The sequence below is a fragment of the Sorex araneus genome, chromosome 2 (assembly GCF_027595985.1).
Source record: "Sorex araneus isolate mSorAra2 chromosome 2, mSorAra2.pri, whole genome shotgun sequence".
In the NCBI taxonomy this organism is placed as follows: Eukaryota; Metazoa; Chordata; class Mammalia; order Eulipotyphla; family Soricidae; genus Sorex; species Sorex araneus.
In genome coordinates, this window is record NC_073303.1 from 107628177 (window position 1) to 107642972 (window position 14796).

Sequence of the window (14796 nt, forward strand, 5' to 3'; positions counted from 1 at the left end):
ATCAAGTGTTTATTAAGTTTAGGAAAGCAATGAATGTAAGCAACGAAGGCAGCCTGCACATTATAAACTTGGGAGAATAGCCTCAAAAACATATCCTAAGTGACAGGTACTAGATACAAAGAACTTCATATTACATATTCTCACTTGAACAAGATATTCAGAAATATTTGTTAAGACAAAGAATATTGCCTAGAACTGAATGTGGGAAGGAGAATGGATGAAATTGGTATTAAAAAAAAGACTCTGGGCCAACGAAATGTTCTCAAGTTGGATCAAAGTGGGAGCAACTTATCTTTTTAAATAGAGCTAAGATCTTGAGCTCTATTTATAAAGAGCTATAGACTTGTACATTTATTAGGTGTGAATTTCAAGACAAGCACATTATACCTGAAAAATATGCATGTGATACAAAATGTTGAATATTTATGTATTACAAAAATAAAGTTTGATTTAGGAAAAGATATAGGATTGGAGTAATTGAATTACTCTTTCACTCTCTATTCTTGCCAGTGACACATGGGTGATGATTTCTTTGTAAATATGCCACAGAAGCAAAAATAATCCATGCATGAACAGCAGGACTTTCTAAACATCCAATCCATTATAGTTGGCTACCAAAAGAGCCATTATGCACCACCTACCTATTCCAGGGATTCTGGGTTTAAATCCAAAGTACTTAATTAAGTACACAAGCCCCTCCCTTTCCCAGCCCTCACCTCCCCCACCCCCCACACATACTAACTTTACTACAATTCAAGCCATTTTAATGTTCATGGCCTTTGGGTCAGGAATCCTTAATTAAAAGCGATTCCAAGCTATGGACACCCTCTTCACTCACTCCTTAGAACATGTAAAAAGTTCTTTGTTTTAATTTTGTCTCTCTCTTCAGCGCATCAGATCTGCAGCCAACTTGGAGAAAGAGCCAGAGTTTCCTAGGCAGGCATGTAATCTGGGGTCAACTAGTGGGAACACATTGGCTCCAGGCCAACCTCACGGCCGGGCTAGTATGCCATTGTTGTACTGTCAGGACCCCGTTCATAAACTTCATTTCGCACTCCTCATGCCACAAGTGTTCCTTATGGCCAGAGATTATAATGTGGGTCATTGTTACAAGCACTTAGTCATCGTATAGCCCTGGAGTCCCTCGTGAAGCTTATATGGAAAATGGAAAAATTCCATGCAGATGACAGTGGAGCCCATAGGCAGTGAATTCAGGGGCTGGATAAGGTGTCGAACTTGAATCACATATATCCCCAGGGAACATAGCTAATATTTATCTAAGTGAAATAAAGTTTTGGAATCAAAACAGGATGCCTCCCATATCTTTTGTTCCTCGGAGGAGGATCAGGAGAGATGAGACAGCTGACTTACGTGTTTTTGCCATGATGCTCACGCTGGGTCCCTCAATCTCCTGGAGCTTTGTGTAAACACTGATTTTATACTCGGAATCAGGTTGAAGCCCATAGAAGCAGTGCTGGTTTGTCCCTCCACCCACAGTGGACTCTTGCTTTTGTGTATCTGGAATGAAAAGCAAAACCAAATGTACACATGTAAAATCTTTTTTTAAACAACCACCAGTAGGTGATTTTCTTCTTTTGATATGCAGCATCTAATCGGATTAACTCCAAGATCAACAATATTTGTTTGAAGGTATTATACATTTTTTTCTAAAGAGTTCACATAACCCACAACTTTTTATGCATTAAAAATCACCAAAAAAACCTCATATTTTGTATGTTCAAACTATGATTGCTGACAGAACTTTTCTGAGATCAACCCACTGATGAATGGAGAATTCTTTATGTGCATACTGATTTAATTAGGTGGACAAATAGTTAGATGTATGCATCTTTAATTTTTTAAAAAACTTTTAATTGAGATACTTGATTTTACAATATTAATACTCATGCTTCTGGATACATCATTTCATCCCCAGAGTGCACACCTTCCTCCACCAGTGTTCCAAGGGTGGCGCTCTGCTCCTGACATATAAGCTCAGTGCACAGACAAAATTTTCTATTCTGACAACTTTGACCATTTGTTGTTCCCTTATTATGTTTCTTTTTAATCTCAAATTTAAGAGACAGCTCTCTCTCTCTCTCTCTCTCTCTCTGTCAGAGGTGGTGACACCTACACTTATAGGTAAATAGAGCTAAGCTCCTGAATTACACAAAATTATAAATATAATGATAAAGTAAAAATTTATTTTCAAACTTTATCTTTTTGCAGGTATATAACTGTAAAAAATGAATACTATAACTCCCTGCTAATGCATTTTAAAATTGACACGAAGTAGATAAATCTTACACAATGTAAAATTTAGTAAGAGAGAGGAGAATTAAGAAAAACTTAAGGGGAGAAACTTAAAAGGCCTAAAGAATTATTAAGTATTTTTAAACCTAAAAGAGGAAATACTGGCTTCATGTCAGAAAGTATTATTTTACAAATACTGCTTAAGTGCCTGCACTTAGTAAAGGATTGCAATAAAAATCTTCTTGGATATAAAAAGACCACCTTAATGGATTTCTTGAATGGGCTGGGAGGGGAGCATTTTTAAAAATTTGGATCTCATTGAAAAAAATCATTTAAGGCACCATGTTTTACAATATTGATGATGGCTAGTGTTTTATTTAAAGACTAATAATTGCAGCATTACAATCTCAACCAGTACCAGTTTCCCTCCACCATGTTCCAGTGTCCGCACCACCCCCATCCTATCTCCCCATCCCCCCTACACTGATATGATTTAAAGACAAGTACTCAGTTTCTGTCACCTCTGAGTATTTGTTGTTTTTTACTGTTACTTTCTCCTCCTGACAAACTTCACTCAGCATGACACTTTCCAGCAGCAATTGCCTGACCGCGTCTTTTCTTACAGATGAGCAGTATTCCACTATGTATGTATACCACAGCCTCTTTAGATACTCAGTCTGTTTCCAGATTTTGACTATCGTGAATATTGCTGCAGTGGGCATAAGACTGCAAATGTCTTTTCTAAAGAGATTTTGGGGAGTTAGTGCCAAGAAGTGGAATTTTGGGATCATTTGGAGAACAATGCCTAGGTTCTTTTGAAAATGAACATATTGTTTTCAGAAAAAAAAGGGCTGGATTAGTTGACATTTCCACAAGCATTGGATGAGGGTTTCTTTTCCCCCACATCCCACCTACACTGGTTGCTTTTACTATTTTTGATGTGCGTAGACTCCCTCTATTTCAACGTGAATCTTCAAAATGTAATCAAATGATTATAACTTGACACAACAAGATGCATGCTTTTGATCATATCCAGGTCATTCCTGTGGATGCCCATTTAGGCAGTGGTCTAAAGGCATAGTTGCAGAGCTAGAAACTGTATGGTTTTCTCAGTTGTTGGGTCAAAAAGTGGCATTTCAGTATCTCAAGCTTCATTTATGAACCCATCTCTTTTTTCTTTTTTAATTTTTAAAATTTTATTGAATCACTGTGAGATAGTTAAAAGCTTTCATGTTTGGGTTACAATCTCACAATGATCAAACACCCATCTCTCCACCAGTGCACATTCCCCACCACCAATATCCCTGGTAAACCCTCCCTTTCCCACCCTCCTCCTGCCTCCATGGGAGACTATATTCCCCATACTCTCTCTACTTTGGGGCATTATAGCTTGCAACACAGACACTGAGAGATCATCATGTTTGGTCCATTATCTACTTTCAGCATGCATCTCCCATCCCAACAGGTTCCTCCAGCCATCATTTTCTTAGTGATCCCTTCTCTGTTCCATCTGCCTTCTCCCCTCCTCTCATAAAGCAGTCTTCCAGCTATGGGGCAATCCCCCTGGCCCTTCTATCTACTGCCTCATGTGATGCTACCCTACACTCCACAAATGAGTGCAGTCCCTCTATGTCTGTCCCTCTCTTTCTGAGTCATTTCACTTAGCATGATACTCTCCATGTCTATCCATTTATAAGCAAATTTCATGACATCATCTCTCCTAACAGCTGCATAGTATTCCATTGTGTAGATGTACCAGGGAATCAAGGAGGAAATCAAAATATTCCTGGAAATGAACAACAATAAGGACACAGTTACCAAAACCTATGGAGCCCATTTATTTTCAAAGTCAACAGAAAGGCACATGAGCTTGGAAAAGTGTGGCAGCAGCCTGGGAATCTATGACTGTCCATTTTCCACCTGTCAGCCTTGATTTTTTAACTTGTATGATGCATCATCCTTTCCACTACGAAAGCTCAGAAGAGATTATTCTGAAATCACTCTAAAAATCACTTTTTATTCTCTTAAAATTATAACAGATGAGCTAAGACATGATACAGAAGTGACATAGGGTTACTCCAGACCTACACCAGGTTCTGCCCTACACCAGAGTTCTTAAGCTTTCTTCACTGGCAATCCATATTTGCCAAGAAATGTTTATGCTATCCTGAGTACATAGTTATATATGATAGCTGTCACTGTCACTGTCATCCAGTTGCTTATTGATTTGTTCGAGCAGGCACCAATAATGTCTCCATTGTGAGACTTGTTGTTATTGTTTTGGGCTTATCAAATATGTCACGGGTAGCTTGCCAGGCTCTGCCATGCGGGTGATATCTCGGTAGCTTGCCGAGCTCTCTGAGAGAGGCAGAGGAATCGAACCTGGGTGGCCACATGCAAGGCAAATGCCCTACCCTCTTTGCTATTGCTCCAGCCCATATACAACAGCTGTAGAACTCAAACACTGATAATCACAAAGAAATTTACTTCAAAACACATTTAAGTTTCTCCCCCCCCCATTTTAGAGACTAGGCTCTAGACAAAACTCAGTCTCCAATTCCTGATGCCAAGGTTCATTTTGTTTTGTCAAGGAGCTGAGTCACATACTTGTGAATTTCACATAATAATTCCCTGTCTCATCTCCACATAATAAAAAAACCCCATCTCATTTCCTTGACTGAGAGACAAAGAAAACTCAGCTGCCTGTATCAGTTCTGGTTACTTTCTTCATTCCTTCATCCCAAATTGAAATTGCTTTATCTGTCTGAAGAAAATAGTGCTGGCACTTGGTTCTGGTGAAATAGTGCTGGCACTTGGTTCTGGTGTGTGGGAAGCTGGATTAATTATGCTCATCATTTCCTGAGGGCTTCCTAGCTGCCAGGTTCTCTATTAGTATTTAAGAACAACAAAGAATAAAAGTCAACCTTTAATGAGTGCTATATGCCAGGCACTATTTTCAGGGTTTTACATATATTAACATACTCCATAATTACTCCTAATCTAAAGTGAAGAAAGCAAAGACTAGAAAAGTTAGTCACTTACCCAAGTTCAGATCCACAGTAGCAGAACTGAAATAAGGATTCAGAACTACAATGTCCAGTCTCAGATGATGTTGCTTGAATTTCCATTAATGTGCCATAAAATAAAGCAAGTCAAATGTGTGGTTTTCCAAATAAAACAGCTTGAGAGCTGCTGAGTGTGTATGAAACAGGCAAGTATGATAGTTTGGGCAGATTAGATGAGGATCCCATAACACTCAACACTTGATCATTTCATTGGGTATAACTGCTTGTGTCAGTAGCTTTAATCACAGAAGATTTTCAAATGGATTTTATTCATATGGTTAGAGCATTATTTTTAACCGCCTGGGTAACTCGTTAGAAGGAAGAATTACTGCTACTATACTTTGCCTCAAAATAAATGAAGGGCTATCTTAGTAATTTCTTTATCACACACAATGTGATAAAACGATGAAATAAAAATGATGCCAAAAGCCAGAAATGTCTCTCAGGATTGGAACACCTGCTTTATATTGTGAGGCACTGGTTTCCAATTCCATTACTACCCAAAGTCTAAGCATATATGTGAAAAAAGTTTTAATGTTGCTGTGTTTGTATGATTACTATGAAAGGAATTTAACTTGATTACTGATATCCAAATTTAGTCTGTGAATATTAGCTTCAGACCCTCCACAGCGATGCTGCTTTCTGACCTTGAACCAACCTTTGAACCTTCTGAAAACTTCCTGTAATCATCAATTTATAATGCAAACATTTTCCAAAGTCTATGCATAGCTTATGTTCTTCGTTTCGCTAAAACTTCCAGGGACTTTCCAGGAGTCAGCATAAAAATGTGCTTTTCTTTAATGTGTCTATAGTTTATATATACTCATTCACTTTATAGACACTTGACAATAGAATAGAAATGGATTTTATTGCTAAACAAATAACCTATAAATCATGAGAAAAATGGAGCAGGCACTATAAACTGAATGGAAAAAAACTATCAGTTGTATCCCTAACACTAACAAAGAATGGGCAATGAACAAAGCTAAATCCATACTCTTTTTGGTGTCTGTGATTCATGGCTAATGGTTTTGCCTTGAACTAAGACATTCAAACATAGCAAGTCATAACTAATTTCTTCAACTCCCTATGCTCAAAGTATAGAATGAGTTTATTGTTTTGGAAGCAGGGGCAGAAATTCAGTCTTATTTATGTATTAATTTTTTGAAGCAAGGACAAATGCATTCTCTGAGTAATTATTTTGCCGATAATGATGCCATCAATTTGGGTCACCAAATGTTTATACGAGTAGTTACTGAGCTCCACAAGCAATGACTATTCAGGATCCAGAAAACTCAACTGGACTTTCATGATATAAATGCTTTTGTTACCCCAGCTCTCTCAAATGTCCTGATCTCCACATATAATATCACTCCCTTACATAGTTAAGTTTTGAGAATAGATTTAGTTTCCATGATTCTTTTTTCCTCAAATGAATCTGTCAGTCTAGACTCTGCTAGACTACAGTTCTCTTTCCTTGCTAATGGATGACATTGAAAAATTCACATTTCAACACTTAAAATATAGAAGACAAGTGAGTATCCTTTTAAACCGTTTTCAAGTAGACCAGAAAGGAATTCACCACATTAAAGGGATTGGGGAGAGAATTTGGGGACCTCCGGGTGTAAAAACATAGAGACTGGAAGGGAAATACTATACTCAGCCTCAAGGTGCCAAATGAACTCAAAAACAGCTGAACAGCGACAAAATTTCACAGTACCCACAGAACTAATGGCAGCTCCTGTAGCGATCTGAGTTGCCCAAGAGCCACCAAAAGTCTTTCATTTGGGTCTGTTCTGCAGTCAACCAAAGTCCACAATTTCATTTGGCTAGTGGATGGCTGACTTAAGAGTGGATTTTATTTCAGTCTCTGGTGAGGGGAACTTATCCCTCTGGAAATTAAAAAAAAATCTTCTCGGCTATAAAAAGTGTCATAATATTTACTTGGGTAGAGGATCCATCTGTTGTTTATGCCTATCTTGCGTCTCATCTCTCTTTAAATCTGTTTCTCTTCTCTACTCTTGGTCTTCAAGACCTTGGAAGGACTGAATAATATCCCTTCCACCCTCTTCCAGATACAGGGAACAGAAGTAACTAGATCCAACCCATTCGTTTATTTCATGGTCTTGAACTCAATGACAGATTTAAGGATCTGTTACCCACACCAGGGAAATATGACTCAGTTCCTGGACTTTTGTTGGAATTATTGAGAAAGAGAGGCTCTCTTTTTACTAAAACTGGTAAATTAAAAGCTGGAATCGTGTCATTCTGGATCTGATTGGTGCCAAGTCACAATACCTGACAATGGGAAGGCCGAAGGTAGCAGAGCAGAAGGTTGCAGCAAGATTGAATCTTCAGGACACCGTTTGGAGACTTATATCCAAATATGCCTGAAGTCAAGGCTTTCACACTTACAAATATTTTAGCCAATAGTGGACCCCTTTAATTTAAGTCTCCTTATGTGCACGTATGCTATTTACAAATGAGCCTAATAATAAAGCCTGATTATACATTAAAAATCTCAAACATTTGGAAGCATGACCTCAGGTGCAAACCACAAATGAAGTAATTTCAGAGCTGCATTTTCTGGGGTTTCTCTAAGACCCAAAGAAAATAAAATTGACAGGAAGTTGTGACTAGAATGGAGGCCTCACCACTGACATCTTTTTATAACAAAAGTGTGCATGATCAGACCATGGCAAATATATATGCGTATATGTATATGCACATACATATGCATATATATACTGAATGGAGGGTCCAGAGGAATAGTATGGTGGAGTAGTGTACCTTCCTAGTAGATACATAGTCACCAGTTCAAACCCCTGGGATCACCACATGAGCCAAGCACAGGCCTGATATCTCTTCACATGCTCTTTGAGCTTCATAGCTCTGCTGCTTGCAAACTGCAAATGATTTCCAGCCACTCCATGGCTAGGTGTATGACCACCAAGTGCATGTGCCCCCACCATCCCCCTCCAGTAAACATTGCAACTAAAGGTGTTGCATGAGCATCATAGCCAGGAAATACAACCTCTGGCAAGCACTTCATCATAACTTTTGAGACTATCAAGAGTGAAAGCCTTGGTGAACGTGTGTGTAAACACCACACAAGAGTAGTGCAAACCTCCTGGGTGCATTTGAGCTCAGAGTGTAGACACAACCTGATGTCTGATCCCTGTGAACACCACAGCTCACCTGTGTGAGCACCTCAGTCAGATTTGTATGCAACCTCCAGTCATCACAAGATCAAGAACAGCAAAGGGAAGGAAGAAGAGGGAATGAAAAATTAGAAACTAAGGGGCCAAAGTGGTAGGATAGCAGGTAGAGCATTTGCCTCATACATAGCCACTCTGATTCCATCCCTGGCACTTAGTATGCTCCCCTGAGCCCCAACAGGTGTGATCTTTGAGTACAGAACCAAAAGTAAGCCCTGAGCACCGCCAGGTGTGGCCCGTAAACAAAACATAACAAAACAACCCAAAATTAGAACATGAATAATAAAATGACTTGTCAAGGTAAGAATTTAACAGAGATATTTAGAAACAGGTTCATCCGGAATAATCCTTTTCTCCACCACAGGGGGACTGTTGCCTATGAAAAATGGTTTCATTTCTCCACGTGTCTCTATAGAGCTCACGACTGAAATTTCTGCAGAAATAGTATCTATAGACATTTGGAGAAAGTACAGAAGTAAAAGTGCAGAGGACCCAAGATACATTTTCCCATGGGCATCTCACACAAACCCTTCTAGATAATGATGAGGTTCTAACCTCTTTTCTTAGCCAGATTAAGAAATGTGACCTAATTCTTTCCAATTCCCAAATAGAATGGACAGTCCTTGATCTTAACGGTACATGTTATACTGCTGACACATATTTCCAATGCTGTCCTTACGTTCACTCCCACCTCCAGCACTCTTTGTTCAAACTGTCAACTAGACTCGGCTGCTGTCCAGTTGATGAATAACAGTCACATAGACAACTGTGTGAATGAGACGTAAACTAACTGGACTCATAAATCTCTTAGTTGTAAATGTTGATGACAACCCGAAGAAGATTAAAAACCTTAATTGACTTTTTGTTCTCATGTAATTGAGGCTGTTAAAGCTTGGAGTAAGAGATTTCTGGCAGCCTGCAAATAAGGCTATAGGAGAACAAATTAAGAAAATAAATGTGGACTCAGATTTTTTTTTTTTTTTTTTTTTTGCTAGCAGAGATCTTAGCTTCAGAAAGGGTATACTGAGGTTTAGTTAAGAAGATCCATGTAATTTGATACATCAGCCATATCCTCTGATAAGAAACCCGTGGGATCAGAGCCATAGTTCAACTTGCCTTGCATGCAGCTGACCCAGGTTTGATTCCCAGTACCCGAGATGTTCCCTGAGTACCAAAAGTGACCTCTGAATAGAGCCAGGTGGCTCCAAAATAAAAACAAAAGGAATGTAATCCTGGGGTCTTGGGCACTTTTATGGTGGTGAGGTGAGGTTAACACCAAGACCAAAAACGTCAGCAACATTGTAAGCATATTACCTTAACTGTTATAAACTTTTTAAAAGAAATCTCAATACGATTTTAGAAATATGTTCAATTAAAAGTATTTCATAGGAAATACTTATAGATCTCATTAATTCCATTGATAAAGCCACTGTGAATACCTCTTCATGTCAACTTAAGCATTTTTTATTAATGACAATGAATATATGCAAGAGTTTATGTACCGCTGGATGTTAACTTTTTGGGGGGACCACCTGTAAACCCTGATGTCCTTAGGGTTTACTCCTGGCTCTGTGCTTAGGGATCACTACTGGAGGAGCCTAGAGAACCATCTATGGTGGTGTCAGGAATCAAATTGGGTCAGACACATGCAAAATAAGTACTTTACCCCTGTGAAATCTCTTGGGCCTCTGGCTATTTAACTTTTGAACTATATCAAAGGATGATATTGCAGAGTCTTTCAGGAATATAATATTTATATTTGATATTTTTTAAAGGTTAACAGGTTAATAAAACCAACACATTTCAAGCCTTCTATGTTAATGTAAGACATAACTATCCTTATAAAGATAAACAAGAACAACACTTCAAGATTTTATAGTTGTTTTCTAAATTGTTGCCTGCTTTTCATCTACTTGGGCTTACTTATCTCATAAGTTACATTGAACCATAATGGCTTGTTCTGAAGTATCTTGAAAGCCACTTCCATGTGCTTAGCCATCATGAGTCTTGAGATCTTCAAAGAGTCTCACACAAGAAATCAACTAAGAAGTGACTTAGTATATCTATTAATACAATGTATTGATTAGGGTTGGTATGAATTTATCATGTCAGGGGTATTCTAAAGGAACCATATTTTTGAATGCTCTTAGCAGTCCATCAAACTGTGTTTTATACTTTATGTACTGAATTTGTGGCCGGCACCTGAAGTAAGGGTGGGGGACATTGTGGCTCCAGCCAGTTATTCAGAAGCACAGGTGGATGCCTGGGTTTGTTAAGTGGTCCCTGCAGTGGAAGATGGCCTTGATGGAGGATGGAGCCTTCTCCCGGGGAACCAGATGCAGTCTCCAGTTAGGTAGTGTCAGAGTTGAGTTAAATTCTCAGACACCCTGCTGTTATTGAAAAACTGCTTGCTGGAGTGGGGAGTCCTACTGACAGTCTTACTGGAAATTGGGCCATAAGACATACCCAGTGTAGATCAGAAGTGGAACTACTATATTTTGAATGTAGTTATAGCCAGTGATAGGAGCTACTAAACCCAGACCTACCCAAAAGTTCCTGAAATCAGCTTCCTCTACTTTTTATGTATTAAAAAAATATTGATGGAAATTATATGATTTATGGTATGCTGATGGTGGCTTCTCATGCACATACTTCTAATACCACACCCATGACCAGGGTACCCACATTTCTGCCCCCAAGGTCCCCACTGTTTTTCCCTTCCAGTTCCCCTACCACCAATAACTCAACTATGCAGACCAGTTTTCCCACTTCATTGCCTTTGACTTTTTAAAACGGGAAACAAGGGGCCAGAGCAGAAGTACAGTAGGTATAGCACTTGCCTTGTAGACATTTGACCTGAATTCAAGCTCTGGCATTCCATATGGTCCACCAAGAACTGCCAGGAATAACTTCTGAGTGCAGAGCTTGGAATATTCACTGGGCATGGCCAGATGTGGTCCCCAAAGCAAATCAAGTAAATAAATAAAATTGGGAAGCATGACTATAAGTCAACCCAAGTCTGATTATAACATTTGCATGATCTTAGCTTTTGAGTAATATTCATGCTGATAATATGGAAAGAGAATTCTTAGTCCCTAGAAACTCATTCTGGGGACTGGCCTTTTATACTTGCTCTATTTATTTTTTATTAATAGTGAGGAGATATTTTGAGTGTTTCTACTTTGTAGCAAAGTACTAACTCACAGATATGAGAACTGCATAATAGAAATTGAAATGATAAAGAAAATATTCTTGGTAGCACAGATACACTATCTGGAACAAGAATTTGTTATTCACCAACCATACCCCAAAGAAAGAATAGCTAAGAAAAGGATTCAACTTAGACTTGGACCGTTGAAAAATGAATAGCAAAATTATAATACCATATAATTTTAATGTATATTAATTCTTGTTATTTGGCTTCTAATAGCAACAAAAGCTAGGCTTCTTGTAAAGCACCGTTGCCTATACTTTACATAGATTGTCTTATTCTAATTTTCACAGAAATCCATGGGACAAACACGATGACTTCATTCATCAATTGATGAGCTATGGGGACTAGGAGAAGTTTAATTCCTGGTTCATCTAGCCACCTGACTCCATACCCTGCACAGGCCAAACACAGTACTGCCTCCTCAAGGAAATGGCTCTTGTCTAATGGCCTTGGGTGCTGATTTTCACAGAATGAAGTATAAAAGCCCTTGATAAAGAGAAGTGACGGGTTGCACTCACCTTGAAGGGACTCTATCATGATTCTGTAGGAAGTAGCATGACGATGCACCTGCCACTGAGCACACAAGCTGGTCATTTCAATCTGTTCTGCTTGAAGATTGGTCACACCCAAAAACACTATAGAGAAACAGTAACATAACTGTGTCACACTGCAGGTAATATCCTTAATACCCCCAAATATGAAACGAACTTTAACTTGATACAATTCTGATTCTCATAGTTTCATTGAGAGAGGAGGAAGACCTATCAATTCACAGAGAAATTAGTGCCCAAGAGAGAATCACTTGTAAAATAAAAATGCAGTTTCAACTCTTTGTTTTGTATTTTGGTGGTGCTGGGAATTGAATACAGGGTTCCACACTGCAAGGTAAGTGCTCTACCACTAAGCTACTTTTCCAGTTCCACACATTACGCTTTATAATGCCTGCCTAATGCTGGTAAACAAACAGACAACAAAAGACAAAAAAAAAAGATGCAATAGATGATGAAGTTATGGTTAAAATTATGAATTCTTAAAAAAGAATAAAAATATTTCATTTAAAAAATAAAACTTTTAATCTTTCCTGTTTGCATTATTAAAATATGGTAGAATGAATAATATAAAAAATTAAAAATAAAATATTAAACACACTATGTCCTTATTAACCACTGAAAGACAACCCTGGCTTAAATAATAGGGAAGAACAATGTTAAGAGACTAGAATTCTTACTCAAACAGAAGAAGTTTCACCAAGAGTTGCTTTCAAAATGTGATTGAATTAGAATCTACACATATTTGAATTTTTTTTAAATTTAGAAATGAATCACTTAACACGGTTAACAAAAAAAGATGCAAAAATATAAAGAATCCTATTAATCTTAGAACATTGTAATGCACAAAGATGATTTGCAGAAGGTTCGTTTGCAAAAGCAGTAAATATTTCTCTAGTACAAGAAAGGAGTAAGCATCTGGTACTTATCTGATTCAAGTAATAAAAACAAAAGACTAATAAGATTTACTTTTTCTAATGACCTCTTAATTCCACACATATCATTTTTTCTTATTTCTCTCTACCACTCTCTTTCTCTCTCGTATTTGCTACCTAAAATAAAAACTAGCTTAAAGGCATTTTTAAAGTAAAAATAATTTTATCTGATTATAATTTAAATCTTTTACTTAAAAAATGTTTTTAAATTTGTTTTTATTAGTGAATCACAGTGAGGTAAGGCACAGACTTACAAACTTCCGTGCTTACATTTTAGTCATATAATGTTAAAGTATCTATCCCTCCACCAGTGCCCATTTTCCATCACCCATGGTCCCAGCATCCCTCCCATCATCCCCACCCACTTCCCCCTCCCCCTCCCCCGCCTCTGTGGCAGGGCATTTCCTTTTGCTTTCCCTCTCCTTTTGGGTGTTGTGGTTTGCAATAGAGGTATTAAGTGGTCATCAACAATTTAGATCTTTTCATTGTCTGTTTCTGTTAGATCATCGAAGAGAAGAAAAATCTGTTTCCTAATACCAATTAAACAAACTTATTTCTATAAGAAAGCCAATAATATTTAAATAACCACACTAAAATTTAGAAAATACCTTTAATTGATTTTTTTTTTTGGCCATTGAGTAGGTTTTATTTTGTTTGGGGGGAAAAAAAGGGAAAACTGAAAAAGTCTCTAGATTTTCTTTAAGAAGAATAGAAAGCTATTCAATACCTTCATTCTTTTCAAATGTATTTGGAACACACAGCATAGTTATTAAAGGAGAGAAAAGGATGAAATAGAAGAAAGTAGAATCAGAGAAAAGGAAGTAAGAACAGTTATAGAGACCTGTAGAACACTATCATACACAAAACGGTATCACTTCGACAAGATCATAACTACAGGTTAAGGTTTTCTTTATTCACTGAAGACAAAAACTATTTCTTTTGAAATTAGATTGATTCAGTATCCAGCTTTTAAGACCTCAAGATATTCCACAAAAGAGAATTCAGGAAGCTTCCCTTTAATGACAGGGTTGACAGATAGGTGGTCTCATTTAGGTGGCATGGAGACTGATTTACTAGAACCTATTCTTGCTTGATCTCCTTGGTCATATTCATTATTTGATTAGGGATGAGCCGGAGATATGGACCAAGTGCATAAAGCCTAACTACTGCAATAAAAACTGATTATTCAGAGCGCCTGCCATGTGCCAGACACTTTTTATGCATTCTCTCTTTAATCCTCACAGTCAGCCTATAAATGTTTATTATCCTCATTTGAAAATTGATAAAACTGAACTCAGAGAAGTTGAGTAATTTGCTCAAGGCAAACAAATAGTAGATTTAAGGCTTATTCTTCTGATTGTAATCAGGCTCTCAATTGTAAGGGTGAAGCATATTCTAGAGATAGCTCTCAGGATGGCTTTAATCGGCATGCAGCCAAACCATTTTTTTTTAATCATTGATGTATTATCTTTTTAATGTATATCTTAAAAACACTTTTTTAAATTGTCTTCTGTTTTGAGCAATCATGTTGGTTTTAAGAAGTATTTCAGCTAAAAAAAACCT

The 14796-nt window shown here is 37.7% G+C and overlaps 1 protein-coding gene across 5 annotated transcripts in view; it reads right to left on the reverse strand.

Annotated features, from left to right (window-relative positions):
• The window catches only part of COL14A1 (collagen type XIV alpha 1 chain), a 208933-nt gene that overhangs the window by 106368 nt on the left and 87769 nt on the right, over positions 1-14796 (reverse strand). For all 5 annotated transcript variants that reach the window (XM_055127235.1, XM_055127233.1, XM_055127232.1 and 2 more), the window contains 2 exons: positions 12269-12385; positions 1372-1518 (listed from right to left, as the gene is read on the reverse strand). In XM_055127235.1, the coding sequence (XP_054983210.1) occupies positions 1372-1518; positions 12269-12385 (264 nt within the window). The remainder of the gene's footprint in view (positions 1-1371; positions 1519-12268; positions 12386-14796) is intronic.